Here is a 26,396-nt window from a genome sequence, read left to right as displayed (position 1 = left end):
TGGCAGCTCAAAATTAAACCCACAAACCGGGTCTACACCAGCGCAGCGACTTAGAGAAGGAACGCTGTGCCTCCACCCCCCACCTGGCCTCCTGTGGGAAAAACAGGTTTGTGGGGGCGGGAATTGTCTGGATTAGCTGTCTGCAGTCATCAAACCATTTGGGTGATTCGCTTTGTTTTCGTAGACAGGTTAAAAAGGAAGAAAAAAGAAAGAGTCGGTTCTGGGTCACCTGAGCAAGTGTCGATTTCAGCTTAAAGCGAATTGGAAAATTGAGCCTAATTATCGAAGGTAATTGCTTCAACTCTCCACTTGACTTTGCCAGCGCAGATCCGTCCTGTGTGTTCAAAGAGACGCCCCCCTCTGTCCCGGAACATCGTGGTCACCTTTGAAAGGCGTTAAAGTACCATCGCACTGAAAGGCAATTGCGCGTGTGAAGACGTGAAATTCAGATAAAAGCCTAACTCAAGAAAGAGACCATTTCTGGTAGCTTAAAATTAATTTATTTAACAAATATAGCTATAATATAAATGATAATAAAATTTCAAATATACAGTATATTACACACCATCCCTTCCAAAGGGATTCTTGAGAGACACACAAACGTACTGTTAAATAAGAAACAGGATTTTTAAATTTTATTTTACAGTTTCTTCTGATACTGGTGAGAGGGGTCCCTCCAACCTACCTTTGCAACGCATCTGTGTGCCCCCCCTCCCCCCACCGCCAACAAACGTTCTGCTGTTGAAGTTCTCTGAACTTTTCCGAAGGAAGGACCTGGGGGCTGGCGGGGCGGTGGGGAGGCCCATCTCCCCTGGCATGTTCTCTTTCTCTCCAACTGTTCTCATTTCCAAAATCTTCAAGGCGGGAGTATTTTTCCTGTGCTTTTCGCGCGGGGTGTCAGGGCAGGAGGCAGGGATACAGGACGCAGCCCCTGGTGCGCGTCCAACGGCTAACTCTGCTGAGGCCCCTTGGGAAATTTAACTTCTCCAACCCCAGTTTATCCATCTGTAACACAAAGGGTAGGTCTAGATTCTAGAAGAGTGTTAAGGGACCCTTCCAGCCACTTTAGGGGAGGGGATCAGACTTCGGTGAGTGAACGCAGGGAGCGGCCGAGGATAAACCAGAGCAGTGTGGGGGGTGGAAGGGGAGCTCGCTGGGTGGGGTGGGGGTGGGGGGCTCCTGCTGCTTTGCAGAAGACAGGGGCTGGAGGAATGGGCTGGAACCGCAGGTAGGGGACCCTGGGACCCTCTATGTCAGGTGGTACATGCTGTAGCCCACATGGGCTGTGTAGAGTCCCACGGGCGCTACCGGCAGCGCGGCGCGCTGGAAGGGGCCAGAGGCACCGTAGAGCGAGGCGCCCGCCGCAGCCGCTACCGCCGCTGGGCCGCCGAGCGGGAAGGAGAGCCCGAAGGCCGCGGGTGGCAGCATGGGCTTGGCGGCCATCTTCAGCTTTTCCAGCTCGGCCTCCTGCAGTCTCTTGGCCTTGGCGCGGCGGTTCTGGAACCAGATCTTCACCTGCGTCTCGGTGAGGCTCAGCGAGCTGGAGAACTCGGCGCGCTCGGCGATGGACAGGTACTGCTTCTGTCGGAACTTGCGCTCAAGCGCCAGGAGCTGCGCGGTGGTGAAGGGCGTCCTCGGCTTGCGGTTGGTCTTGTGCTTGCGCAGGGTGCAGGCCGGGGGGCTCAGCCGCCCTAGGGGGCCGAGAGAAAGGCAGGGGGTTAAGAAAGCGGCGCGGGAGTGTAATCTGCCCACAAAGCAGTAACAGTAGTCAACAACAATACCGGCTATTCATTTGCGTGGGACACCTCGGTGCCAAGTGCTGGGAGAGACACTTGGAAAAGATTTTCTCCAATTGCCACGCCCCGCGGGGTAGACGTTTCCGTCTACTTCTTGCAAACGAAGAAACAAAGATTCCGGGTGAAACGCGCGCGTGTTCAAGGCCCGAACTTCAGTGGGAAGAGGCGGGATGCCTCGTGCCAGATGGCTGCTTGGGAGGGCCTTCGGCGGCGGGCCTCCTCCCACCGTCGCCCAGGCTGGGACCTTGGTGTTAATAAGGTTGATGAAACAGGCAGAGAGGCCCTGCACCCAACCCAAGATCACGTCTAGTTTTCTGCGTTGGGTGAACATGTATGTGTGCCCACCAAAGTGTTCAGCGCTAGGCTAGGCCCAGATCTCTTCCCCTTGGAACGGCGTGTTCCTACAGGGGTCTAAGGACAGTCTCAGGGGATGGCAGGCGAGCAGAGCCGGCTGTCAGGCGGTCAGAAGGTTGCACAGGCGGCCATATCTCAAATATACGAAGTGCCAAGGGGAGGGGGGTTGCATCTTCCGGGGGTCTCAGTTGTCTCTTGGGGCTCAGCCACCCCCAGCGCCTTGGCCCTCTGGTCACACACAAATGGGGGTGAGTGGGAGAGGGGCTGCAGTGGCTTCTCCTCCAGCTGGGTCTCGGTCCACGGAGACGAACGGTGCCAACCTTTTCCTTATGGCTTCAGAATGTACCTCAAAGATGGGCGGTGAGCCAGCGCCCCGGCAGAGGGCTCCCGAAGGTGCCAGTCGGAGTCCTCTGGGCCAGTGAACCCCTGCCACACAGGGCAGTTGTGGCCAGATAAAACGGAGAACACATTATTCCCAGGACAACGGGGATCTCAACGACTTTGGGGTCAGCGTGGAGGCCCTAACCGAATTCCCGAGTCCTGGAAAGGACGCTTTGCCTACCCAGCGGCTTCCCCCGGGGGGAAAAATGAATTCAAGTACATAATGTTTCACCATGCGGGTTTTGCCCAAGTATGCATGTTTTTTCGTTTGTTTGTTTTTTTTTTCTTTTCCTTAAATGAGCCTTTGGGCTCGCAGACCACCAGGATATGAGTCAAACGAAATCTTGTGTTAACATCCCCCCCTTCTTCCCTGCTCCAGGCCATTGAGAGTCCGGGAAGCAGTTGGCCCCCGACTCGCTTTCCGCCGGGCCGCCCGAGGGGCGGGCGCCGAGGGAAACGTCAATCCCTTCGGTAGCGACAGCCTAGCCCGGGGCCACCTTCTCCAGCCTTTAGGCCCAGGGAGGGGCTGGCCTTTCAAAGACGTTTAATCCCCAGATAAAAATCATTCCTCAGCATCACGCCATTGAATTCGGGTTGCTATTATGCCGCGCAAAATAATCGGAGGAAACCAGGAAAACTTGGGAATTTCCCGTGCTCCTGAAATATCTCCGAGCGTGTTTGCTGGGCAGAGAAGCCGGGGGGCCGCGAGGCCTTGCAACGACCCCGAACGCGCCTATGGCGGCTGGAGTCCGCTCCGGTGGCCCTGTCGGGCGACGTCTGGGAGCTTCCCACCGCCACGGAGGGGACGCCTCCCACTAATTGACTTGGTGCCCCGCCCCCTCCGCTGGACCTGAGTGCCCCCTCCCACTAATTGAACCATCCACCGTGAGCATCAAGTATCTGTCTGAAATCTGAAGGGTTGGAAGAGGGAATTTTGCAAGAGGTTCAGAACCTCAGGGCAGAGAGGTACTTTAATGCGGGGTTGTGGGGGGGGGGGGCGGGCAGTCTTCTATGAGAAAGTGAAACTCTGAGCGCAGGGAAGATGTCCGCACCGCCTGGACCTATCCGTAGGGATAAAGGCCAAGTAACAGGGCATAGGGGCAGATAGGGAAGTGGGGACTCCCGGGGTCTTTTGATAGGAGCAGGAGGGGAGGGTGCCCAGACACCTTGCCCTGGAAGTTAACTGCACCCCCGCCACACACACACACACACACACACACACACACACACACACGCCCAGCGTCGCCCGGCCAAGGCGAGGAGTCCGCGAAAGTGGACCGAGAGCTGGGCTTCACCCAGGCCTCTACCCCTCTAGCTGACGCGAGTAGGGAGAGTGGCGAACCCCGGCCGCCCCGCCAACAGATCTGCAGCATGGGCTCCGGGTACCTGGCTGCAGGTACGCAGCTGCTGGAGACAGGCAGGCGCCGGCTCCAGGCCTGGCGCCCTCCCGCCCCGCACCCCCGCCCGCCCCCCCCCCTCCCCCGCCGCCTGGGTTCTGGCTACTTACTGGCCGGGGGCGGGGAGAAGCGGGGGTTCTGCATCCACGGGGTCCTCTCGGGCTTCTCGGGGCTCTCGGCTTTGACGAGCGCATCTTCTGACAGCTTGAGAAGTCCTCCCACCGAGAAATGGCCCAGCGGCCGCGGCGAAGACGGCGCGTCCGGGGCTCCCAGAGACCCCGGCCGGGCGCCCAGGGGCTGCGCCGAGCCGCCCGCCGCCTGTGCGCCCTCGGAGGCCACCAGGGCGCTCTCCTTGGCCCCGGGCTTCCTGTGGTCGGCCATGAGCGCCTCCACGCTGAAGGGCAGGAGTGAAGGGGACACTTTGGGCTTGGCCCCCTCCTCGTCTGCGCCCATGGCGGCCGCCGTGGCCGCCGTGGCGCTGGGGGCCTGGCTCCCGCCTCCCCCCGCCGGCTTGCCGAAGGCGGAGTCCTCCACTTTGACACCGAGTGGCAAAGAAGTCATGTCAGCAGCCGGGGCCATGCAGAGCCGGGCCCCCCCTCCAGCCGCAGCACGGGCCAGCCGCCGGGCATGGGCTTGGGGCGAGCTGGGAGCGCGGCCGGGGCCTTTGGGTGCGCCCGGGGCCCTGGCCGGGCGGGCCCTCGCGCGCGCGCCTCCCGCCCCTCCCCAGAAGGCCGGCTCCGGCGCTCGGGGCCTGGTTCCTCGCTGGCGCCGCCGCGCAGGCCGGGTTCCCGGGCGCACTCGCCGGCTCCGGGTCGGGCCGCAGCTCCCCAGAGAACTTGTTAATAAGGCGAGGCCGGCGCCGCGGCGACCAATCAGCGCGCGAGGGGGCGGGCCCGGCGCCTGCCATTGGGCCGCGTGCCTGCGGACGGGCCCCGAGGCGCACTGGGCCGCTGGGCGCGCGGGACGGGGCCGGGCCCCGGGAGGGCAGGGGAGGGGAGGGGAGGGGAGGGGAGGGGGCGCCGGAGAAACTTTCTTGCGCGCTGCAGCCTGGGCCGCGCGTCTGTCTCCCGGTCCCCGCGGCTCTCTAGTTTTTCTGTCTTCCTGGGGGACTCTCCCTGCCCTTGTCCCTTCTCTTCTGCCCTCCCCTCTCTTCCCTTCCTTGATCGCCCCTCTCTCCCACGCCTCCCCCTTTCCTCTGCTCCTTTCCTGTTTCTATCCAGGCTTCTTTTACCTTTCCCTTTGGCGGCCAGCCGCTGTGTCTCTTTCTCTGCCCCCCTCCGCTATCTGCCTCCCGTCTTCTCTCCCGCGATCATTGGAGACGAGTCATTTCAGACATACTTCTTTCACAGTTAAAAAAAAAAAAAATCTGGATGGTTATGTATTCTAGTAGAAAGAAAGATTAATTTCTTTAAAAAAGAAACAAACCTCTATTTTCTTCCTCTGTTTCAATCTTCAAAACTTTACCTCTGAGTAGAAGCGGGCCTTTGTCTCTTTCTAGGCGCTGGACTGAAGTTTGCCGAAAGCGGCCACTCTCCTGTGGTGCTATAGACGCTAAGAATGAGAACACATGATATTATCCGGGGTCGTTAATCGATTTTCATTCATGACGTGTACTTTCCCCCCCGCTGTGAACTTCCCTGGGAGGCTTGCGACACCTATACCGGCGACCAGCCGGGGGAAGCAGCCGCCGGGTCCCTTTGATACAGAACTTATTGGAATAAAACCAGCAGAAACGTCAGCAAAACACTGATCTGGCCTTAACGTGACCTCAACGCGTCCGCGGAAACAATAACACGTCCCTGTCTCTGGGTCGCGGATGGTACAGGAGTGGGGAGGCACGTCTGTGGGAGGGGGTCAGCGGAGAAAGAGGACGGTCCCTGGGAAGGATCCTTGGTAGCTGGGCTGGAGAACTTTTCTTTTGCCAGTTTCGGAGGAGACGTGATTTTTTTTTTTTTTTTCTGCTAAAAAAATGGAGGAAAATGAGTTGAAAGCGTGGGGAGATGTAAGATCTATGCAAAGTCGGGTTGGGGCTCAGCAGTTTTCTGCCCCTCCTCTTTATGGCCTCTTATCCCGGGGCCCAGGCCGGCGACCCCCGGGGAGCCAGCGGCGGTGATTGGCGGCTCACCGGGACCCGCCATTGATGACTGCGGGGTTCTAATCTCCAGGAAACACGAGGGGCTGCCGTGGCCATTTAGGGGTAATTATCCGAGCGCGCAGGGACCGCGAATTCCCTCGCCTTTTAACTGGGCGCAATAAAAGCTGTAGGTTAGGGGCGTCCAGATTAAGGAAAATGAATTGCTAGAGCGGGAACTTTATTACCCTGACGGCGTCCGGGGTCTGGCGGGAGGGGTCGGGCTGCGGACGCCAGGGTGATCGGCAGTCTCACATCTGTCCATAGGCTCCAGAGATGGGTTCAGGCCTTTGGGGTGCGGGTGGGGGGGGGGGAAGGGTTCAGGAATACACGCATCTGTGAAATTTACGCCGCGTTTCCAGATTCCTTACTCGTCCGAGACTGCAACACAAGCATTAGGCAGGGTTTGGGGCCTCCAGCTCGCGTCGGGCCCAGCTAGAGGCGCGGTGCACCCACGCGGCCTGTCTTAAACTCCCGGTACCCCGGGGCAAGGGTAGGACGGATAGCGTCCTGCCACCAGGCAGCGGAACCAAGGCCCAGGAGGTACGCCTGAGGATGCCAGGATCCAAGGCCAGCCGTACGACCCATTTCAGAGCTGACCGAACCGACGCTCAGCAAGGCTGCAGGCCGAACAGTGGGCTAGCATCCCAGCCCGGACAGCGAACTTCTATGGCCTGCATTTTCAATTTAGCTGTGGCCGGACCGAACCCTACAGCCGAGCCGGAATCTCCCTCCGCACCGGGGTTAGACGGGGAGAGGGAACCGAGGAGGCCCCTTGGCTCTTTAGGTCACCCTTTCGACAGATAGCGTGTCTTTGCGATGAGGCTTGCGCTGTTCCGCCGCTGTCTCCCATCTCAAGAGTCCAACACTCTTAGATCAGATTGCCAGTCTGATCTAAGAACTTGCTCCGTAGAAAAACGGTGAACAGTAAAATCAACTTCAGGGGAGTGGGACGGGGAGGGGGGGGCGCTCTGGACCCTCTTGGAGTCCGCCAGCTAAGAACCTCAGCTTTAGGGCGGCGCAGGGGCTCGAACCCCGAGAGTGCAGCCGCGCGACGCAGAGGGGTCTCAGGGCCGTCCCCCGCGGCGGCACAGCGAGGCCCGGCGCGGGCCCGGGGGCCCGGCCAGCCGGGCGGCGGGAGAAGGGCCGCATCGCTAATTGCGGGGATAAACAATCTGTCACGATCCCTCAGCGCGCCTAATAGGCAGACGAGGATGTTGTTTTTAGGCGCCAGCGGCGGCCGGATCAAAGGCAGCAGCCGGCGCAGGGGCCCTTGAAGTCGCGCCCCCGCCTCCTGGGAGCAGACCGCCTGCGCCCGCAGCCCCCGGCCCTGCCGCCCGCCCCTAGGCATCCCGAGCCCGCCCGGAACCCCACGGTTTTTCGGTTCGGTGTGGGTTCTTGTCCGCTCTCGCCGGGCGCGGCGGGTTAGCTGGGGGCATGCGTGGCAAGGCGAGAAGTGTGTGTCTGGAGAGGGAAAGGGGTTCCGAGTAGACTGCGCGTGGAGCCGGCGCTCAGAATGGCTCTCGGCGCTTGCACCGACCTGCCTTTGAGGGTGGGGGCGCGGGGGGGTGGGGGAGATGCCCCGGGTCTCAGAGAAGGGGGTTAGAGGAAAGGAAACGTCTCTGTGTCTCTCGGAGCTTGTTGAGCCCGCGGGACGAGAGGCACAAGTTTTGGGGCGGCGAGGAGCTTTCTCTGCGTTTGTATTTGTCTGGGCCTTTCCGGATTTCCCGGTTGGTGGGTTTCTCGAGCTGACGGGGCCGGGGTGGGGTGGGGGTGGGGGGGCTGCGCCTGTTATCTCGCCGCCAGCACTACCCCCCCAGGCGCTTCCAGCCCGGCATTTCTCCGCGCGGCCGCAGCCGCCCAGAAAGCCGGGCTGTAATTCATGCCTGGCAAGGGCAGGGCTGGCCCGCAGCAGATAAAGCTCGGGGACTGGTGCTCCGCTCCCCTCCCCTCGCGCCTCGCTCCATCCTTCTCAGTGCGGACTCCCTGTCCCCCAACAAAGCACCTCGGCGCTTAGGATCCCAAGGACGGATTGATTGCCTAGCGTCCGACTCCCTGGGCAACTGAACTGGGGACGGGTTTGGTCTCCCCCCCCCCCCCAAAAAGCCCGTTTTGGGAGGGTGTGCGGCGGTGGAGGGGTGGTGGTGTTTTCAAACTCCCCCTTCGCAGGGAAAGGCTCGCGTTTAGAGGGATCCCGTCTTGAAGAACGCTGTCAGTGTCTGGGTATTGCGGCCAGGATTGGAAAAGCCTGCAGGCTGGCCCCTCACTTGGGCATTCGTTGTCGCCTCCGTCGGGTTTTTGTTTACGCCCCTCCCCCCCCCCCCCCCCCCCGTGCAACGCATTTTGTGGCCTCGACCCAGGAATCCCGCGTGCATTTTAAAAAATGTGCAGCTCAGTGGGACCCCCGGCAATTAGCGAGCCCCAAACAGTCCTCTTTAATAGAATGAATGTGCTATGAAAACCGATTACCCGGAACGATTTATTTTGGTGGGAATTCACCAATCTCCAGGAGGGCGGCGGAGGGGGAGAGAGAGGAGGTATTTTGTCCTGAGGTGGGGAGGAGGGGGGGCGAGGTTGACGGGTAGACAGAAAGCACGACCTCGGGATCCCCCGATCTGCGGAGGGGGCTTCTCCAACTCGTGTCTCCTAAGTCTTTTGGCCTCCGTCGCCTAGAAGCGGACGGCTGGGAGTCAGAGGTTTGGGAAACTGTCTGGGAGTCCCTGATGGTATCCTTCGGGAGGATTTCACAGCTTTCCAGAGAAAAACTCAGGGAGAGCTGGGAACCCCGGTGAGTCTTCAGCCACTAGCTGAATATCCACAGCGCGCATCCAGATTAAAACGCTTTCTGCTTTCCCCGGATCTGGGCAGAGCTTATGCCTTTTAAGAGTTTAGGGGCCCTTCTTCAACGCGAAGTGAAAAAAAAAAAAAAAAAAAACTACTTGTAAAAATATTTTCCCCTTCTTGCTCCTTCCTCCGCCTCAAGTGGGCCCAACTTGTGCGGCGCAAGTGCCCAAGCGCGGTGGAGTCCGACTGCCCGCTTCTTGCCCGCTTCCCGCCCTTCCCCCACTTGCTTCTTCCCTCTCGCTCAGGCTGGGGCTTCCTTGTGTCTTTAAGTTCGGAAGCGGGTGAGGGGGCCTGGATCCGCGGGGGGGAGAGAGGGGGCCCCCTTTCAAATGGCCCAAATTAATGTGATCGCGACATGAGGGTGCACTTGGGGAAGATGAAAGCGGGGGCCGGCCGGCTCCTCCTAGAGCTCTATAATTATAGATAATATATCCCATTTCAAAGCAATTAGACCAATCAGGCGTAACGAACCACTTTGCTGCCGACGAATAACAAAGGCGCACGGTTATTTAAGCCTGGAGATGTCAGGCAGACCCCGAGGCTCCGGGGGCCGACCCTCCCGGCTCTGCCCACCCCGGGGCCGAGGGAGGCTCGCCCTTCTCCCCGCCAGGCTCTGCCCAGCCGGCTGAGGGCCCCGTCTCAGTGCCGGCAAGGGCCTGGAGGGCCAGGGGATTGGAGGGAAGGAATGCGAAAAAGAAAATTGACTTCTATTGAGCAGGGTGTCAGGCCTGTCGTCAGAGGTTTTGCAAACTTTATCCGATTTAATCCCCTCTACCCGGGGAGATAGGCGTTATTATAGGCTTTCTTCGCCTTCCACATGACAAAACAGAATCGGAGAGGTAAAGTGTCTTGCCCAGGGTCACACAGCTAGTTAGCGGTGGCGCCGGGATCCAGACGCGGGTGGGTCTGAACCCCCGAAACCCACTCCTTACACTGCGGGGAGCGGTCTCTCTCGCTGCGCTTTCGAGAGACGAAATGAATGCATTGAAATACCGCGGAGGCCGGCAGTTTTGGGTGGAATCGCCTTCCAGTCCCGCCCCCAGTCCGCAAAATGGGTGTTGGGGGCAGCGCTCAGTACCCTTCCCTCCTGCTCCTCCCCTCCCCCTGCCCACCACCTACTTGAGAGTCTTGGAGACTGTCCAGCTTTTCTTATGAAAGTTACCAAATGCCGAGGATCTCCGGTCTCTCAGAGAAGAAAACAGGCGCGCCAACGGCGAGAGGCGTCACCAGCCGAAGGCTGAGGGCCAGTTTTTCTGAGCCTCGGTTTATTCACTTTCAAAGTGGGTGCGCTGTGCCGCGGCTCGGATACCGTGAGCTCGCCCGCAGCGGCTCGCCGGGCCCACGGCTGGCTCCGCTCTGTGGCAGGTTCCCCCGTGGTGCTGCGCGCACTTGGCATCGAGGGGGCTGGGGCCTTTCCTCTGGGCCTGCGGATTCCTCCCCTGCAGGAGAATGCAGGGTCGGGGAGGCCCGCCCTGCCCGATCATCGAGGAAGGTCCGAGGTGCCTGTGTTGGCGGGGGACCACCCCGCCACACACCGCCCCCCCCCCGCACCCGCACCCAGCGCGGCCACCCCGCGAAGGAGAGTGAGAGACTCAGACAGGGCGGGGAAGAGGCGGCCCAGTGATGGAGGGAGGCAGGAAGGCAGAGAAGCCCAGGCGAAAAGAAACTCAGGACACAGAGATGCTGACAGCCAGAGCCTCCCGCGATCCAGGCACTTGTGGCAGAAATGGGAAGCGACTGTGGGGCGCCGAGGAGGTCCAGAGCCGCACTAGAAGAGAGAGCAGAGGAGGGGAGCCTAGGGAGTGACCCTGGAAGTGTGCCCCCCCACCTGCCAGGGGGGCAGCCCGAAGGACTTTGTGGGAGGCGCCCCTTCTGTGAGGAGGGGTGGGGAATGAGGTTAGGGGGGCCTGCAGCCCCTCTCCCCACGATTTCCACCTCTTCCCTCTTTCTCTGCTCTCTGGTCCTGACTTCTGACATTCCTTCTGGGCATCCTCCCTTTCTCCCCCTCTATCTCTCTGTCTCTCTCTCTTTCAGATGGGTCTCTCTCGGAAGCCCCGGTCTCTGATCTCTGTGCTTCTGTCTCTCCATGGCAGGGTCTCTTTTCTCCCCTGTCTGCCTGTCCCTTTCTCCGAGTCCCTCTCACCTGCCCACTCCTCCTCCCCACCACCATTCAGTTAGAACTACTGTCCTCAAACCACTCAGAAGCGAATGCGACCTCGGTCGGTTTTGTCTGCAGATAGCGTCCGATTTCTGGAGCGGCCATTCCCACCTCCGAGAGCAGGGGGAAGCGTCCCTCCCCGCCCTGGCTCCTGCCTCTCCTGCCAATAACTGGAGCCAGTAACTTCTAGCCTCAGTTTCCACATCTGGGCTGTGAACTGCACAGTGTACCCTCTGCCTGGGGTCATGGGGAGGATAGGAAAGGGGTGTGGCCCAGGTCCTGCCCTGCGGAGAGGCCGTTGGCTCTGGATCTGGACCCGCCAGGGACACCTAGGCCCCACCCCACCTGGCTTGTCCCTCCTGCCTGGGATGCCCCCTGGAAAGTTCTCAGAGGGAAAAGACTCCTCCTCCCCCCGCCCAGAATTTGGATCCTCTGACACTTTCTATGCACTGAAGCTCAACCATCCAGAAAAGACAGCGGCTGGCCTATGCCCTACACACCCCTCCCTCCCTTCAGGCCTCCAAGGTCCTGAAGCCTCCCTGTGACCTTCAACCTGGAAGGCAGAGTCCAGGAACCCTCCAGCATGCAGTAAGCGCTCAATCCGTGTGCAAGGGAGCAGCCGTGTGGCCTAGAGAGGGAAACAGGCTGAGACGGACAGAAGTGGCACTAACATACAGGTTCCCCAGCCAACCCTAACCCAGTGCTCATCCCTCCCCGGCTCCCAGGAAGGTCAGGAAACCTGGGTGTCCCCTCTGGGACCAGTGGTTTGCACCTTGCGAGGACTCCGGTGCGAGAGTAGGAAGCGGAGTGCCCCCTGGCGCACGCTGGCCCCGATAAGTTCAGGGAGCGTCTGGCCTGCGTCTCCGGTGAGGGCTGGGGACACCGGCTCGGAGTCTGGAGGCAGGGTTCGGTTATTCCTGGAGCTGGGGGAGGCGACGGTGGATGCTGGAGCGAACCCACCCGCACTGAGCAGAGATTATGTGCTAGGTGTTTCCAACGCATCACCACAAGTAACTTCTCACAACAGTCCCCGGGGTGGGCATCCCATTTTCCAGATGAGAAAACTGAGATGCAGCAAGTTGAAGTCGCGTGCTTCAGGCCGCGCAGCTGGGCCGCTCCGGCCACCAGGACCGGAACCAGCGAGCGCTAGGGCGCGGTTTCCGCTGCGCCACGCGTGCTGGGAAGAGCGGGAATCTTTGGTGTCCCCCTCCCACCTCTGGCACGGGGTAGGCGGGCCGTGGAGGTCGCACATGCCGGAGAATTTGATTCAGTTCTGCTTTCCTCCACCTCCGGCGGGTTTGGCGCGCGCGATTGCCCAGGCCCTGCAGTGGTGAGACCCGCAGATTCTGGGCGCTCCCCCAGGGGGCGGGGTCACGACTCCTGCAAAGCCACGCCCCTCCGGATCCGGGAATAAGTCCTGCTGTTGGTAATAGTTGAAGCCTCTTGGCAATTACTATCGCCAGGCACTGTTCTGAGCTCGTAAGTATCTTGATGCTTTTAATCCTGGCAGCAAGTCCCTTTTCATCCCTGGTTGCACGTGGGGAAATAGTTTCAACCAACATAAAAACAGGAAGAGTTCTAAGATTTCTCCCGGCACCCCAGGGGATTTTGCAGTGCGCCCCACGGCACCGACGTACCCCGGGCTGGAGACCCCTGCCCTGGACTCCCCGACAGGAGAAGGGCAGAGAAGGGTGCAAAGCCTTGCCCGTCCACAGGGTGCTTCCGGCGGCCCCTGTTCTGATCCCCGTGCGTGGGCATCTGTCTGGCTCCCCAGAGCAAGCTTGTGGGGGCCTCCGCGGCCAGCACAGGGGCTCGACTTCAAGAGGGGACACTTGACAGGAGAGGTGAATGGATGACCAGCAGGTGACAGCAAGCTTTCAGCACCAGCCAGACTCCCAGCCCAGAGCACCCCACATCGGGCCAGCTGCACTGGGGCCAGGGGGTAGGGCCAGAGGGCTGGACCTTGGGGTCAAGGGTAAAGACAGTTCATCCTAGTGCTGATCAAATAGTTCTTGAACGACGTTTCTAAAAGAACACTGAAGTCACTCCTCCGTTGCTGGTTCTGCTGCCTTTGAATCTCCTTTGACCTTGACGGGGAGTTCTAGCTGCCTCCTCCTCTGAAGATAGGCAACCGAGGCCCAGAGGGGTCACAGGACGCGCTTGGTGTCACTCAGAAAGGCCTGCGTGGACTCCAGGCCCCACCCTTCTCCCAAGGATGAATTTCCCTCCCCGGGCCTTTCTGGGGAATAGAATTCTTCTCCCAACAGCCTCCTCCCCAACTTTGCAGGCAGGAGTGAGCAAACTCTCCTATGGCACCTCCCCAGCCGGTGGCGCCCCCAACCCCCTTGGCCGTCTCCTTTCCCGGCCAGGGGTGCACGACAGCCCCACCTGATGGGGACCCTTCCCATCCCTGGGGAGACCTCCTATCTGATGGAAAGGTGGGCCCCTGGCCGCAGCCCAATTAAGTGAAAATAGATCCGGCCTTATCAGGTTCAGGGGTAGTCCTTGGCGGTGGTCCCGTGGCGGCCCCGGAGGGTCGCTGTCTGTTTGATTTTCCTGCTCAGACACACTTGTTTAAACAGACCCCTCAGGGCCTCCAGTAACCTGAGCCAGCCAGGAGCGTGATTGCCAGGTAAGGGGAGGCCGGCTCGGATTGGGGGGCGGGGCGGGGAGGCGGGGCTGCGGAGCCGGCGACGCCTGGGGGTGGGGAGAGAAGCGGAGGAGGCCACCTTTAGACCCTGGAGGACTCTCCTCCACAGGGTGCTCCCTGCGGACTTGCTCACCCTCTCCAGCCTCTCTTTCTCCTTAAAGGTGAGGATTCGTTGAATAAGAGCCCCTCTTAAGTGTTTGGAGCTGCTCCTAACACAGCCGAGGGCTGGATGTGAGAGTCCAGGCTGTTCCCTGCCATCACAGTGCACCCTCGCCCTGGGCCGGTACTCTGTGCCCTTTTAAGTAGACGAGGAAGCCGGGTCCAGAGAGGTCCAGTGACTTAGATGGGCCAGTGCCTGGAGACAGCATCCCAAACCAGCCCGGTGACCCCAAAGCGGTGTCCTTTGGGCCCCACCACACCCTGAGCATGACTCCCAGCTCAGGCTCAGGGCCCTGCACCTGCGCAGTGTAGAGAGGGGCACAACCCAGTGGAGGCGGGGCTGTGGAGCCGCCAACCCCTTCAGCAGGGCCTGCGGGGTCCCTCCTGATCTGTCCCCTCCTTCTCCCCACATCTCCCCTCCCCCCTCACCCCTTCCCTGGAACCTGGCAGCTCCTACAGCCTCTCCGGGCTCCTCCGGGCTGTCCAAGCACTCCTGCCTCCTCTGTGGATGCGTGGGAGGCTGTTCCCTATGCCTCCTACTTTTTTCCCTCAGACACCAGCGTGGCTCCGTCCCTCCCTTCCTCCCTGGTCCCTGCTGCAACGTCACTTTCTCACAGCAGTCTTCCTCGACCACATTCTCGAAGGCACAAAACTCTCCCCCAGACAACCACTCCCTCTATCCTTATTTTTCTCCATAGCACACGTTGCCATTCAACGTCTCACTATGTCCCTTTACCTGTTTGTTCTCTGTCTCCCCGCCTTCAAGTTCAGCCCGGCCAGGGCAAATGCTTGGTTGGCTCGGGGCTCTCTCTTTAGCACCAAGCACGGAGCACATAGCAGGTGCTCAGAAAATGTTTTTGAATGACTGAATCCATCTCCCACATACTCTCCGTGATGTTAGGAAAGTTGCTGACCTCCTCATGGCTCAGCTTTCTCATCTGTAAAATGGGCCTCATGAGTCCGCTCACCTTATGTCATGAGGAGTAAACAGGAAAAAGCATGTGAAGTGCTTGCCACGGTGCTGGGTCCTCAGAAAGTCTGCAATAAAACTTGTTTTCTCACTAGAAGAGGTCTTTGGGCTTTCCAGAAGAGCCCTGTCCTGGCATGGAGTGATGTCACAAAAACAGCCCCGGTGACAGATTTTTAGAGCACATCCCAGAAGATACAGCCACTTTCTATGTCAAACTCTATCTGAGCCTTGCAGTGACTGTGAGCTGACCGGGAGATGTTTGAATCCGATTTTCTAGATGGAAGGCCAAGGCCCAGAGAAGTCAAGACACTTGTCCAGGTGCTGCACAGCTCCTGGGGAGCCCTTTCACTTTCCCAAGACAACTCTCCTGGCCCTGCCCCAAACCCCCATCCAGAGGCCGGCAGCCTGTGGACCACTATCCTTGGACCAGCCAGGTGGAGGACGATGAACCAGTTCCGGAGAGAACAGCGAGCACAGAGGCAGGGGGGTGGGGAGGGGGCAGGCTGTACAGGGTGTGTGCGCCAGGGAGGTGACCCCAAGGGTCTGTAGGAGCCCCGCCTGCCTTCCGGTACTCCCAGACGCCCTGCACTTTTGGTCAGAGGGCAGTATGGGAGAGTTCGGGGCTCCTATGGACTCCTTTTCGCCAGCAATAACAGTCATTACAGCTGCCTTCTCAAGCCCTCATTATCCTGTGTTTACAACCCTTCCAGAAAAACAGAAGCCCGCCCAGCACACCCCTCCCCGCGTCACAGGCAGGGGCCTTAGTTCTGCTTTCTGACTACAGATAGAATAACCCTCCCTGAGACTCTTCTGGGGCTGGGCAGTGGTTCTTCTGCGTATGCTGTGAAGTCTCCATCCTGAAGGGCAAGAATTCTTTGGGCTGACGTTGAGACTTTACCCTCAGGATGCAAAGAAGGCAGTGATGTTGCCTCTGCCTTAAGCACTTTAATCATTTCAATGAATGCGTCCAACCACGCTTAAACCCAGGCACCATTAACCCATTGAACAGATGAGAAAACAGAGGCACTGGGAGGCTGTGGTCCGAGGCAAGGCACTTAGTGGACTATGCTTCTGACCTCAGACACGAGGAGAATGTTAGTGGCACGATGATCGCCACCACGAAGCTTGTACAGGCTGGTCATTCACACCGTCTCATTGAATCCCTCCTGGCCACGCGGGATCTGCCCTGTGCTCTCCATGCCAGGGCTGGCCAAAATCACGAAGGTGACGCGTAACTGGCCCAAGGTCACTCAGCCGCGGGAGGGTCCAGGGGAGGATCTGAACCTTGCAAGGGAGTCTCCTCAAAGAGGAAGTTGACACTTTGGGCAGAAGATCAGGGGAGGCTCATGCAGGGGGAAAAAAAAAAAAAAAAAAAAAAAAACCCAAAAGGAAACAAATGTTTTTTGGCAGGAAAAGCCCCCTGGGATTGCTCCCTCTCCACATGTGCGTGGACATCAAAGGTGGGGACCATAGGTCGCTCTACTCAGCTGGTGCGTCTGGGGCAGAATTGGTCTCAAATACCAAGCCAGCACTGGGTCTCGGCTAGGGAGGGAGCCAGATGAAAGGGAGAGCAGGGGGAGGGAGGGGAGAGCAGAGGAGGAAACAAGGGTGCATCAAAGGGCCCTTCCTCCTGCTTTGCCAGGTTTGCTGTCCATGTGCAAGGCCCGGGGTGGGATGGGGGTCTTCAAAGAGGAGCCTTCGAAGAGCTCAGCCATCCTCTCCCGGACGCCAGCGCGTTCCCGAGCAGAGACCCAGGGCTTCCGATGGGAATCGGAAAACAATAGAAAATCTGCCACGGGATGCCGGGAAACAGGTGACCCGCCAGCTCTGCTGACCCTTCTCAGACTTGATGCCATTTCTCTTCACCTCCGACCTGCGAGGTGGCATCGTGGTCCCCATTTCCGGAAGACGGAATCAGTAGTGACCTGTTGAGAGCCACTCAGTAGAGCGGCCTCCCCACTGTCCATGAGGGTGCATGCGACTCCGGGAGGTTTAGCCCCACCACGTGGGACTTGGGATGGAGGCTGTCCTATTAGGACACGTGTTCATCTCCGAAGCCAGCAGAGCCCTAAAACCAAAATACATCTTCTCAGAGTTCGAGAGGCTCGACTTCCAAGATCAAGGTGTCCGCGGGGCTGTGCTTTCTCTGGGTAAAGTCCTTCTTCGTCTGATCCTGGCTTCAGCGGTGGCCAGTGACCCTCGGTGTCCGTTCGCTTGTGCCTGCATCGTTCCAGTCTCTGCCGTGGTCTCCTCTGGTCCGTATGTGTTCACGCCATCTTCCCTCTGCGTGTCTGTCCAAATTTCTCTCTTTTTATCAGGATACCAGTCATATTGGGTTAAGGTCCCACCTGACTCGTGTATGACCTCGTCTTGACTTCTGCAAAGATGCTCTTTCCAAATAAGGTCCCACTTGCTGGCATGGGAGAGAGCGGGGCAGTTAGGACTTGGGCATATCTTTGGAGTGGGGGACAAAATGCAACCCACAACAGAACCCCTTTTCTCCCAGGGAGCTCTGTGGTGCTGCCGGCCCCGAGAGCAGCCAGCTCAGAGCAGAATAATACTGGCAATAAACAGCTCCCAGGACCCACAGGTCCTTGAGATGACACAGCATCATCACCAGCTCTTGCAAAGCCGTCGCATGGTTTTATGCGGTCGCTGGACGGGAATCCTGACGCCCGTTTTACAGATGAGGACACTGAGGTTTAGGAGGGTTCAGTAGCATAGTATCTGACTCTGAAACCAGGGTTGGGGTGGGCAGGCGAGGGTTAAGGCTGAGGCAGGGCAGGTGGGCCGGGTCCAGGCCCTGCTGACTCACTGGGCATTAATATTGCTGCTTGCTGTGGGCACCGTCGGTTTCCTGGGAGCTGATTAAGATGTCACAGAGGATTATGATGTCAGGTGCAAGAATCACGCTCCAGGAGGGGTGACTGCTGGGCCGGGAGGGAGGTTACCCTAGCAACGGAGACGGGACATCCGTGCAGAGCAGCGGCACAGGGTGGTGGGAAGGACATGGGACTCGGGGTCACCCTGCCCTGGGTGTGAATTCTGACGCCCTCGGCTCCACAGCTGGGTCACCTTGGGAAAAGCAGCTCACCTTCCTGAGCTTCCTGTTCCTCGTGTACAAGATGGAGGAGAATATTCCATCCGGTGGGGATCACTGGGAGCAACCAAAGAAAATCCCCCGGCCTCTACAAGCCTGGGCCAAATGGTGGTCCCCAGGGAGCCCGGGTGGGCATTGGCTCCCAGAGTTGGGGCTCAGGCGTGGGCAGGCTTGCCAGAGGTGGCGAAGAAATGGTCCCAAGCCACCTTGCTGCCAAGAGCGGGGGCCGCTTAGAAGCAGCATCACCTGGAGCCAAGGAGCCCTTCAGCGGCCCCCTTTGTGTCGGGAGATTAGCCGCTCTTCCCGTAGGTTCCCCGAACTCTGCTCAGATAGTGCCGGCCGCAACACACATTCACTGCCTGCTCACTTGTGGCTTTCCCTACTTAGCCACAAAGCTGCTTCACATCCCCGGCACCCAGCATGATGCCAGATAAATGTTTGACTAAATGAAGGGAAAATGAGAGTGTTTCCTCAACTTCCCCCTTGATGCCTCAGAACAAATTTCTCTATCTTTGGGGAAGAAATATTCCTCCTCCTCTGCAAAGCTGCCCCACCTCAGTGCCCTTAATTCTAATCCTCTTATTTTTCCAAGTACCGACTTTCATTCATCTACCCACCCACTCCGCCATCTGCCCACCCAGCTATTCAGTCACCTATCCTTCCACCACCCATCCATCCATCCATCCATCCACCCATCCTTCCATCCGCTCACCCCATCCACCCCATCCATCCATCTACCCATCCATTCATCCATCCACCCATGACTTTTATTAACTCACCCACCCATCCATCCATCCATCCATCCCTCCACCTACCCACCTCCCACCCATCCACATTTCCATCTGTCCATCTACCTATTCACTTACTTGTTTACCCACACTCACCCACCCACCCATCCATCCATCCATCCATCAGGGCAGTAGCCATGTGAGCACCTGCCTCTTAACCACCATGTCCTGTGCTAGTTCTGAGGGGCCTACCGGGTCAAGTCAGACTGAAACCCTGTATCTAAGGAATTCTCAGTCTTGTAGGGGTGAGAAAACATGCAAATGGCTGTGATGCACAAGGGTGAGTGAAGAGAAGGAAAGACCAGGAAGTGGAGCCTACAGAGGAAAGAAAAGAAGTGTTATACTTGGGAACCAAGGAAGGCTCCTGGGAGGAGCAGGAACAGAAGGGGGCCCTTCTTAGAGGAGGCGAATTAGGGCAGGGTGAGCAAAGAGGCAGTTGGGGAGCAACTCACTTTTTCATGGCCCTCACCACATGCTGATGTCTCCTCCCCTTTGAGGAGCTCTCACACAGGCTCAGAGAGGTTAAATAACTTCCTCCAAGTCACCCAGCCTGTAACTGATGGAGACAATTTGAGCTCAGATTTCAGCTTCCCAGAGAGGTCTTGGTGTGGCTCACGCTGCCTGTTTTCCATCACACCTTGCCCTGCTGTGTCTGTTGTCTCTCTCCCCCACTGGAGGGCCAGCTCCATGAGGGCAGGGACCCTGCTCGGTCCCCAGGGCCTGGAGCCCAGTGAGTGCCCACAGACATCTTTCCTGAGATGCTGTAGATGCGCCAGTGCCCGACCTCCTGCCCACTCTCTCTAGCCCTTTTCTCTCGGGGAGCCTCAGTGCTCGGCTGCCTTCTGACTGTGACCAGCGGGGCCTGGGAGGTGCCGGCGGCCCACCAGCCGAACACGGACCGTTCAGGCCTCAGTGATTCCTGGCCACGGCCGGCATCCCTGCTGCACATTTCTGATCATCTTAGGAGACGTGCACTGGGCACGCAGATAATTGAAAAGATTACTCCGCGATGGGGCTCGTGGACTGTTGATTTATGGTGCATCATCCCTACCTCAGGGGTTTTATTACAAATTGAAGGATGGCTTCCCAACTTGGGCCTTGTGTCTGCATTTAACCTCCACCAGTCATGCAGACCTGCGCTGGCTCCCAGGGTGTCTGCAAAGTCACTGTGCAGTGACTAGGGCTCAGAGCCCTAGATGGGACTCCCTCCCTTCCCCTTCTGTCCCCCTCCCTCCGTGTGCATCCCCCTCTCCTTCTTCTGTGCTGGGGGAGCTGAGTGAGGCCGTTGGTGGGGTGGAGGGGGGCTTCCCTGAGAAGGTGGAGGATGTGTAAGCATCAGGAAGGCGTCTCCACCTTGGAAGTTCAGCTGTCCTGCAGGACCCAGCTCAGAGTCCCTCTTCCGGTGAAGCCCTCCTTCATGCTCCTCTTCCCCATCTGGGAGCCGTCACTTTTCTAGGTGTTTCCAGAGTTCTTGGCTGACCCTCCGTTCATAAGAATCCACCCTTCCCACCTGGGTGCTGGAGTTGGTATGTTCATGACCAACCCCTTCCGTCTCCATGAGGGCAGAGCTCTGCGGGGGTGGGCTTGCCGCTGGGGGACGGCGGGGTGGCGGTGGCAGGTATTGAGGTGGGTGGGACAGCTGACACGGAACTGAAGATCACTTGGGGAACAGTGTCATAATCCACGTGAGCACAACGCTTAGAGCCGTGTGGCTTTGGGCAGGTCACTTCACCTCTCTGAATCCATCACTCATTCCTTATTTATACTATGGTGATAATAACACCCCCACCCCCTGAGACCCTCACCTTAGATCAGTGGTCTCATCTGGACCAGCAGTGGCAACATCACTTGGGAACTCGCAAGAAATGCTGACCACGGGACCCCACCCTTGACCTGCTGCTAAACGAGAAGCTCTGGAGTGCGGCCCAGCTAGATGGAAGGGAATTCCGATGCCAGTGGGGTACTGCTAAGAGCAGCACGTGCGATAACGCAGGCGAAACTGGGCACTCCGTGTCCCTTCCTCGGTGCGGGAACGGGGCTATGGGTGTGGTTCGGGCAAGAAAGACACTGGCCACAAAGAGGCGTGCGTCCTGGCCAGGCAGGAAGGAAGTGGCCCAGGCATGCGTCCTGGCCACCAGCGAGGAAGCTGGTGGAAGGGAAGTCAAGCAGAGGAGAGCCAGTGCCGTGAGTGGCCTGTCCCTTCCCCATTCCGCCTGTTTCTGCCGCTAGATCTTCCAGACCTTGTGGGCCAGAGACCCAAGGGGGTGCCCGTGATGACAGAGGCGGATGACCTGGAACGATGCGGCCACAGACAAGGAGACGAGGAAGGCCCCCCCACCCCGTCCACAGACACCCAAAGCCGCAAGAGGCTCAGAGCGGCATCCCCCCCGGAGCCTTTAGAGGCAGCACAGCCCTGGCAACCGCTGGGCCCAGGGCTCTGGCCTCCAGGACCGTGAGAGGAGGAAGTCGTGTTGTTTAAAAGCCCCTCTCCTGCCCCCCCTCCCCATCCCCCATTAGTGGCTCCTAACATCACACCTAGGGAGTGAATGCAGATTTTATGTTGGTCTCCCTAGGCACTTGCTGAGGACGGTGCGTTATTCCTTGTTACACAGATGACAAGGCTGAGGGTCAGAAAGGTCGAGAGCTCTTCCCAGGGTCACCCGGCACCCAGGGGTCACCAGGATCCCAGGCCAGATGTGTCTGCACCCAAGTGGGTGTTCCCTGCACAGGCTTGCTGGCAGGAAGCATGTACCTGCAAGGGGGGGGGGGGGGGGGGAGGGGCCTGACTGTGGCTTCTTTCCCTTTGCTCCTGTCTTGGGCTTCTCTGTGAAGCAGGTGCTAACAACAGTCCGGGGCTACTTAACCCAGAACACTTCTGATCCCAGGGCACTCTTCCTCCTTGTGTTCTCCCCTCCCTGCTCCCCAGGAGATCCCTCAGTCTTTCTTCCGGTTGAAGACCTTGGAAAACTGAGTCCTGAAGGGCTGCGGTCCTCGGTCCTCGGGACAGCATAGCCCCTGGCTGCTCTGAGCGTGTCCCCAAAGGAGCTGCGGCAGCCTTAGCTGGAAACCGTTTAGCAGGGAATGTTTTGATTCTAGAAAGAAAATGTTTCGAATGCCAAAGCAGAGTCTGTACTTTAACAAGATTTCCAAGCAACCTGAATGTGCGCTGTAAGTCTGCAAACTCAGCATGTGGAGTCCCCTGAGTCGGTGCCAGCCCCGAGGCTCAGGAAGGGCCCTGGGCGGCAGGGGGGGTGGGGGGCGTGGGGAGGAGCACGGGCTTTGTCTCCTGGGACGGGAGCCCTGGTTTGACTCCCGTCTCTCGCGCTGCTCAGCTTTGTGGCTGTGGGTCTGTTTCTCAACCTCTCTGAGCCACATGTTCGCGCTGGTGGATAACTGAACCAAACTCGCTCACAGTCGTCGCACTCAGGGGACAGCTGGAGTGTCCCAAAGCGGAGACTTCACGGGGGGTAGGGGCTGAGCTAGGGAAGTTTCTGGAACTTCTTGGGAGGTGAACTGTAGCCACCCACCCCCCATCATCCTTCCCTATGTCCAGCAAGGGGGTCCCCCAGGCTGGGTCGCGGGGCCCTGGGGCGCGCTGGGCACAGCGTTCAAGGCCAAGGGCAGTGAGCCTTCTTTCCTGCCTGGGCTGGCCGCCTCCTCACCCCTCCTCTTGGTCTGCCTTCAGATGGCTGTGCCTTCATACCCCCTCTCCCACCAGCCTTTTTCTCAGTCTGGACTCGCATCCTCTTTGCTCCTCCCTCCCTTCGCAGCTAGCCCCTCCCTCTGGCCCTCCCTTCCTTGCCCCTCCCTTCCTTTCCTCACCCCTGTGCCCCCTGGCGAAGGCCCCAGCGGTTACCTCCCCACAGGTGTGCTGACTCTCCCGCTCCTGACACCTCCCACCCCGTGCAGCGCGCAAGCGTCAGGCTAGTGCGCTCGCTAAGTTGAGCAGTCGGCGACCTGCTCGGGCGGACTGGACCGGCCTCGAGGACCTGGCCCAGCCCCTGGGCCCTCCTGTTTTCGCCCCGCTGCCTCGCGGTCTGTGTCTGTCTCTGCCCCTTTTCTGGTCTCTCCCAGAGCCGGTCTGTGTCGGTTTCTAAGTCCCTCCCTCCTTTCTCACCATGGAAACGGATTTTAATTCTGACCTCATCCAAACGATTACAAATAGGAGGAGAAAACCGCAGGCCTGGAATCCGTGCGAGGTTCCTTCCTGTGGGGCGGGCAGTGCCCCTGCAGGCTCGCAAAGGGCAACGTGCGTGCGGGGCTCTCTCTCACCGCCCCCCCCCCCCCTTCCCAGTCGGAGCCCGGTTGAGGGGACGCACTCTCAGGCCTCGGGGGCACAGGTCCGCGGGATTCAAGCTGGTCTCGGGACGGGGCCGCCTGGACCTGGGCTGCGCGGCTGCACTTTATCTCCCTGGTTCCTTTTTAAGCAGTAGCAGCAGCGACAGGGTTTAATGGTGACCAGGCCTGGGCCCTGGGGAGGGCTGGGGGGGGGGGGGGGGGGGGCGGGGGGCCCCCCGCCTTGAGGCAACGCAGAACTTTAGGACGCCACACCCATCAAAACCTGTTTGCCTGATTCCTGCTCCCCGGGGGCTCCACGGAGACACAGTGTGGGGGGCGCGGGGGGAGGGGGGAGGGGGGAGGGGGGCGAACCAGGCCTCTTTCATCAAGTGGGACGCGCCTCTCTTCATCCTTCTCTCCAGAGACAGACCGGCTATCACCGCAGTCCTTCGGAAAGACTGCCTTCATCATTGGGTTCTGAGGTTTAGCCAGAAAGGATTAGGAGTTGCAAGATAGGGGATAAGATTACGTTAAAAGGTTTGATTAAGGAAATCGAGGAAGCCGGGGGTTTAGTGTTTCTTGCCTCCGCGCTGGGTCCTAAAAATGAGTGGTTTCATTCTAATGCTTTTATTGCAGCCACAATCTTGGTTTGCAACCTCCAGTGGAATTGTTGAATGGCATCGCCTCCTACAAGGCATGCGCGCTCCTTCTCTCGCTCGCTCTCTCTCACACACACACACACGCGCGCACACTCACATATACTCTGTACCCAACCCACATACGCGCACGCGCACACGCTTGTATATGTCACACACAACCCACATGCACTCTCACCTCACATACACTCACATGCACGCTCGCGCACACACTCACGTACACGCGCGCACACGTGTACGCGCTCTCACCGAGCCGGTATACAGCGTCCCCAGATTGCTAACACGACCAGGGGCCCTCAGAGGCCCTCTGGTCCAGAGACAGCAAACTCAGCTATCGGAGAGGCAGGTTGACCCAGGGCAAGGTGGGGCCGCCCTGACCCAGAGGGGACCGGCCCCTCAGGGGAGGAGGACAGGACGCTCAGTGCGGCCGCCAGCTGTAGTCCTGGCCTGGGTTTGCTTCGGAGACTTAACTTTTTATTACAAATTTCCCGATTTACAAATGCTGGCCATTAATTCAACGAACTGAGGGGGCGGCCCCTTGACGACCTGTGAGCAGGGCCCATTTCACAGATGAGGAAGCTGAGGTTCAGAAAGGACAGTGGCCTTCCCAGGGTTGCTGGGGGAGACTGTGGACACACTCAGGGACCGAGCCAAGATCTTTGGGGCCTTCTCAACAATTTGAGCCTGGTGAATCCAGGTTATTCAGCCAACAAAGAGAAGTGGATCATAGCAGTGGCCTCCCTTACACCAAAGTGAATACTCTTTCAACGGCTTAAACGTCACTCACCCAGGCCGCCCCATGGAAGGCACCTGTGCCCTCACATCTCTTTACCCCGCAACCCTGGCTCAGTTCCTTCCTGGCAGGCATCCTGATGATAAGTGAGCTCCTTCCTTTGCCGGGAATTCACTTCTTGTGGCGTTCTGTGCGGACAGAGAGTCATGGGGGGTCCTAACACAGCCTTTCCTGGCCCCTCATGGGTGGATGGAGCCGCGTGACTGATTTTCGCCAGTGATCTGTGCGCAGAACTAACTCGTGTCACTTTGGGCAGAAAGGCTCGGTAGCTGTCATACAGCCCTCCGGAGCACGCCTCCCCGTGGGCATGGTGACCGCCAGAGTTTGAGAGGTAACGACTCCATCTGTCCGGTCCCTGAGTGAGGCACAGAGGTGCTGGTGAGCCACAGTGGATGTGCAGCATGAGTAAGAAACGCTGTTGTTGTTTTGAGCTTGGAGACGGTGGGGTCGCTGTGACCGCAGTGTAGCCTACCCTCTCCTGACGAGTGCGCTTTTCAAATGCCCCTTTCCCAAGATCACCGTGTAGGCAGAAACCTTTTCCTGGTTTGCTCACTGTGGGTTTCTAGTGCCTAGACCAAACCTGGCAGTTAGTAAGCACTTGATAAACGGCTGTTGAGGGGCGCCTGGGTGGCTCAATCGGTTAAGGGTCCGATTTTGGCTCAGGTCATGATCTCACGGTTCGTGAGATCGAGCCCTGCATTGGGTTGTGTGCTGACCGTGCAGAGCCTGCTTGGGATTTTCTCTCTCTCTCTCTGCTCCTCCCCTGCTCACATGCATGCTTTCGCTCTCTCTTTTTCTCTCAAAATAAGTAAATACACTTTAAAAAGATAAACGTCTGTTGAATAAATGGATGCATTAAGTGGTGCGTAAAACAGCACAACCTTTCTTACAAATAAGACAGACACAGATTGTAACTCAGCTCTGGAAGTGACAGGTTGCCCGAACCTCACTGTCATCTTCTGTCAAATGGGGGCACTGTGGGACCCACCTCGCACGGAGGAGCTGTGGAAGGTTCGCGATCATCCAGCCCGTATCCTTAACGCTGTGCCTGGAGCAGGGTAAATGCTCATAAGCAGGAGCTGATGATATTCTCATTAACATGATTAATGTGCCAGGGGGGTGGTTGTCTGAATCTCTCCAGGGCATGTGACAATGCCCACTCCAGGGTCCAATCCTAGAGCGTCTCATTCCGTAGATCTGGCCCTGAGCCAGACATCTGCATTTTAAACACGGCTCCCGGGTGATCTGGTGCCATCGGCTTCAAGGAAGCTGGTCCAAGTTTTCACTGAGGAGACTGATTGATTGTTAGTTCTGCGAAGGCGGAAGGCTGGGCTGCCTCAATATAATTCGGCACCTGACAAGAGCGCTCACGATTTTCTCACGGCAACACTGCCTAGAACAGACAGTTCGAGGCACTTCCCTTGCACCAAGCTCTCCTGGCTAACGCACTCGGTTCACGGTGACTTAAGGAGAGAGTGTCACGATCCCCACTTCACAGATGGGGAAACTGAGGCCCCTAGCAGGACAGGACTTACCCAAGGGGATCAACCCAGGGAGTGACAGAGGCCCTGGGGAGCTCGGCCTCAGGTACTCTGACATAATGAATGGCCCGACCAGTAAACACTACTGATGTGGATGAGGAGGGTGTTGTGAAAATCCTAGGGGAATTGCCAGGAACGAGGGACTAAACCAGATGAAATGCAGTGCGGTTCAATCAGTTCATTCTGAACACTGATATTTACTTAAAAAAATCGTTTATTGAAGGGTACCTGGGTGGCTCAGTGGGTTAAGCATCCCTCAGCTCCAGTCTTGATCACAGGGTCGTGAGTTTAAGCCCCACGTTGGGCATGAAAAAATAAGTAAAATAAAATAAGATAAAACAAAATGATAAAATAAAATAAGATAAAACAAAACAATAAAATAAAATAAGATAAAACAAAA

General features: G+C 58.4%; 1 protein-coding gene and 1 long non-coding RNA gene across 2 annotated transcripts in view; one reads left to right on the top strand and one right to left on the bottom strand.

Moving 5' to 3' along the window:
• Positions 1-483: 483 nt before the first annotated feature.
• MSX1 (msh homeobox 1) lies at positions 484-4,732 on the bottom strand. Its single transcript, XM_040488083.1, has 2 exons — positions 4,039-4,732; positions 484-1,691 (listed from the first exon to the last, which is right to left on the bottom strand). Exons 1-2 carry the CDS (start codon positions 4,505-4,507, stop codon positions 1,249-1,251), a joined length of 912 nt encoding a protein of 303 aa, XP_040344017.1. The 5' UTR covers positions 4,508-4,732; the 3' UTR covers positions 484-1,248.
• Positions 4,733-16,265: 11,533 nt separating this feature from the next.
• LOC121034423 (uncharacterized) overlaps positions 16,266-26,396 on the top strand; it is a 23,993-nt gene continuing 13,862 nt past the window's right edge. The window contains exon 1 of the long non-coding RNA XR_005792441.1: positions 16,266-16,990. This is a non-coding gene — a long non-coding RNA (uncharacterized LOC121034423). The remainder of the gene's footprint in view (positions 16,991-26,396) is intronic.

The sequence above is a fragment of the Herpailurus yagouaroundi genome, unplaced genomic scaffold (genome assembly GCF_014898765.1).
Source record: "Herpailurus yagouaroundi ecotype Mexico unplaced genomic scaffold, PumYag 28, whole genome shotgun sequence".
NCBI classification, from domain to species: domain Eukaryota; kingdom Metazoa; phylum Chordata; class Mammalia; order Carnivora; family Felidae; genus Herpailurus; species Herpailurus yagouaroundi.
This window is presented reverse-complemented; position numbering and strand designations above follow the sequence as displayed.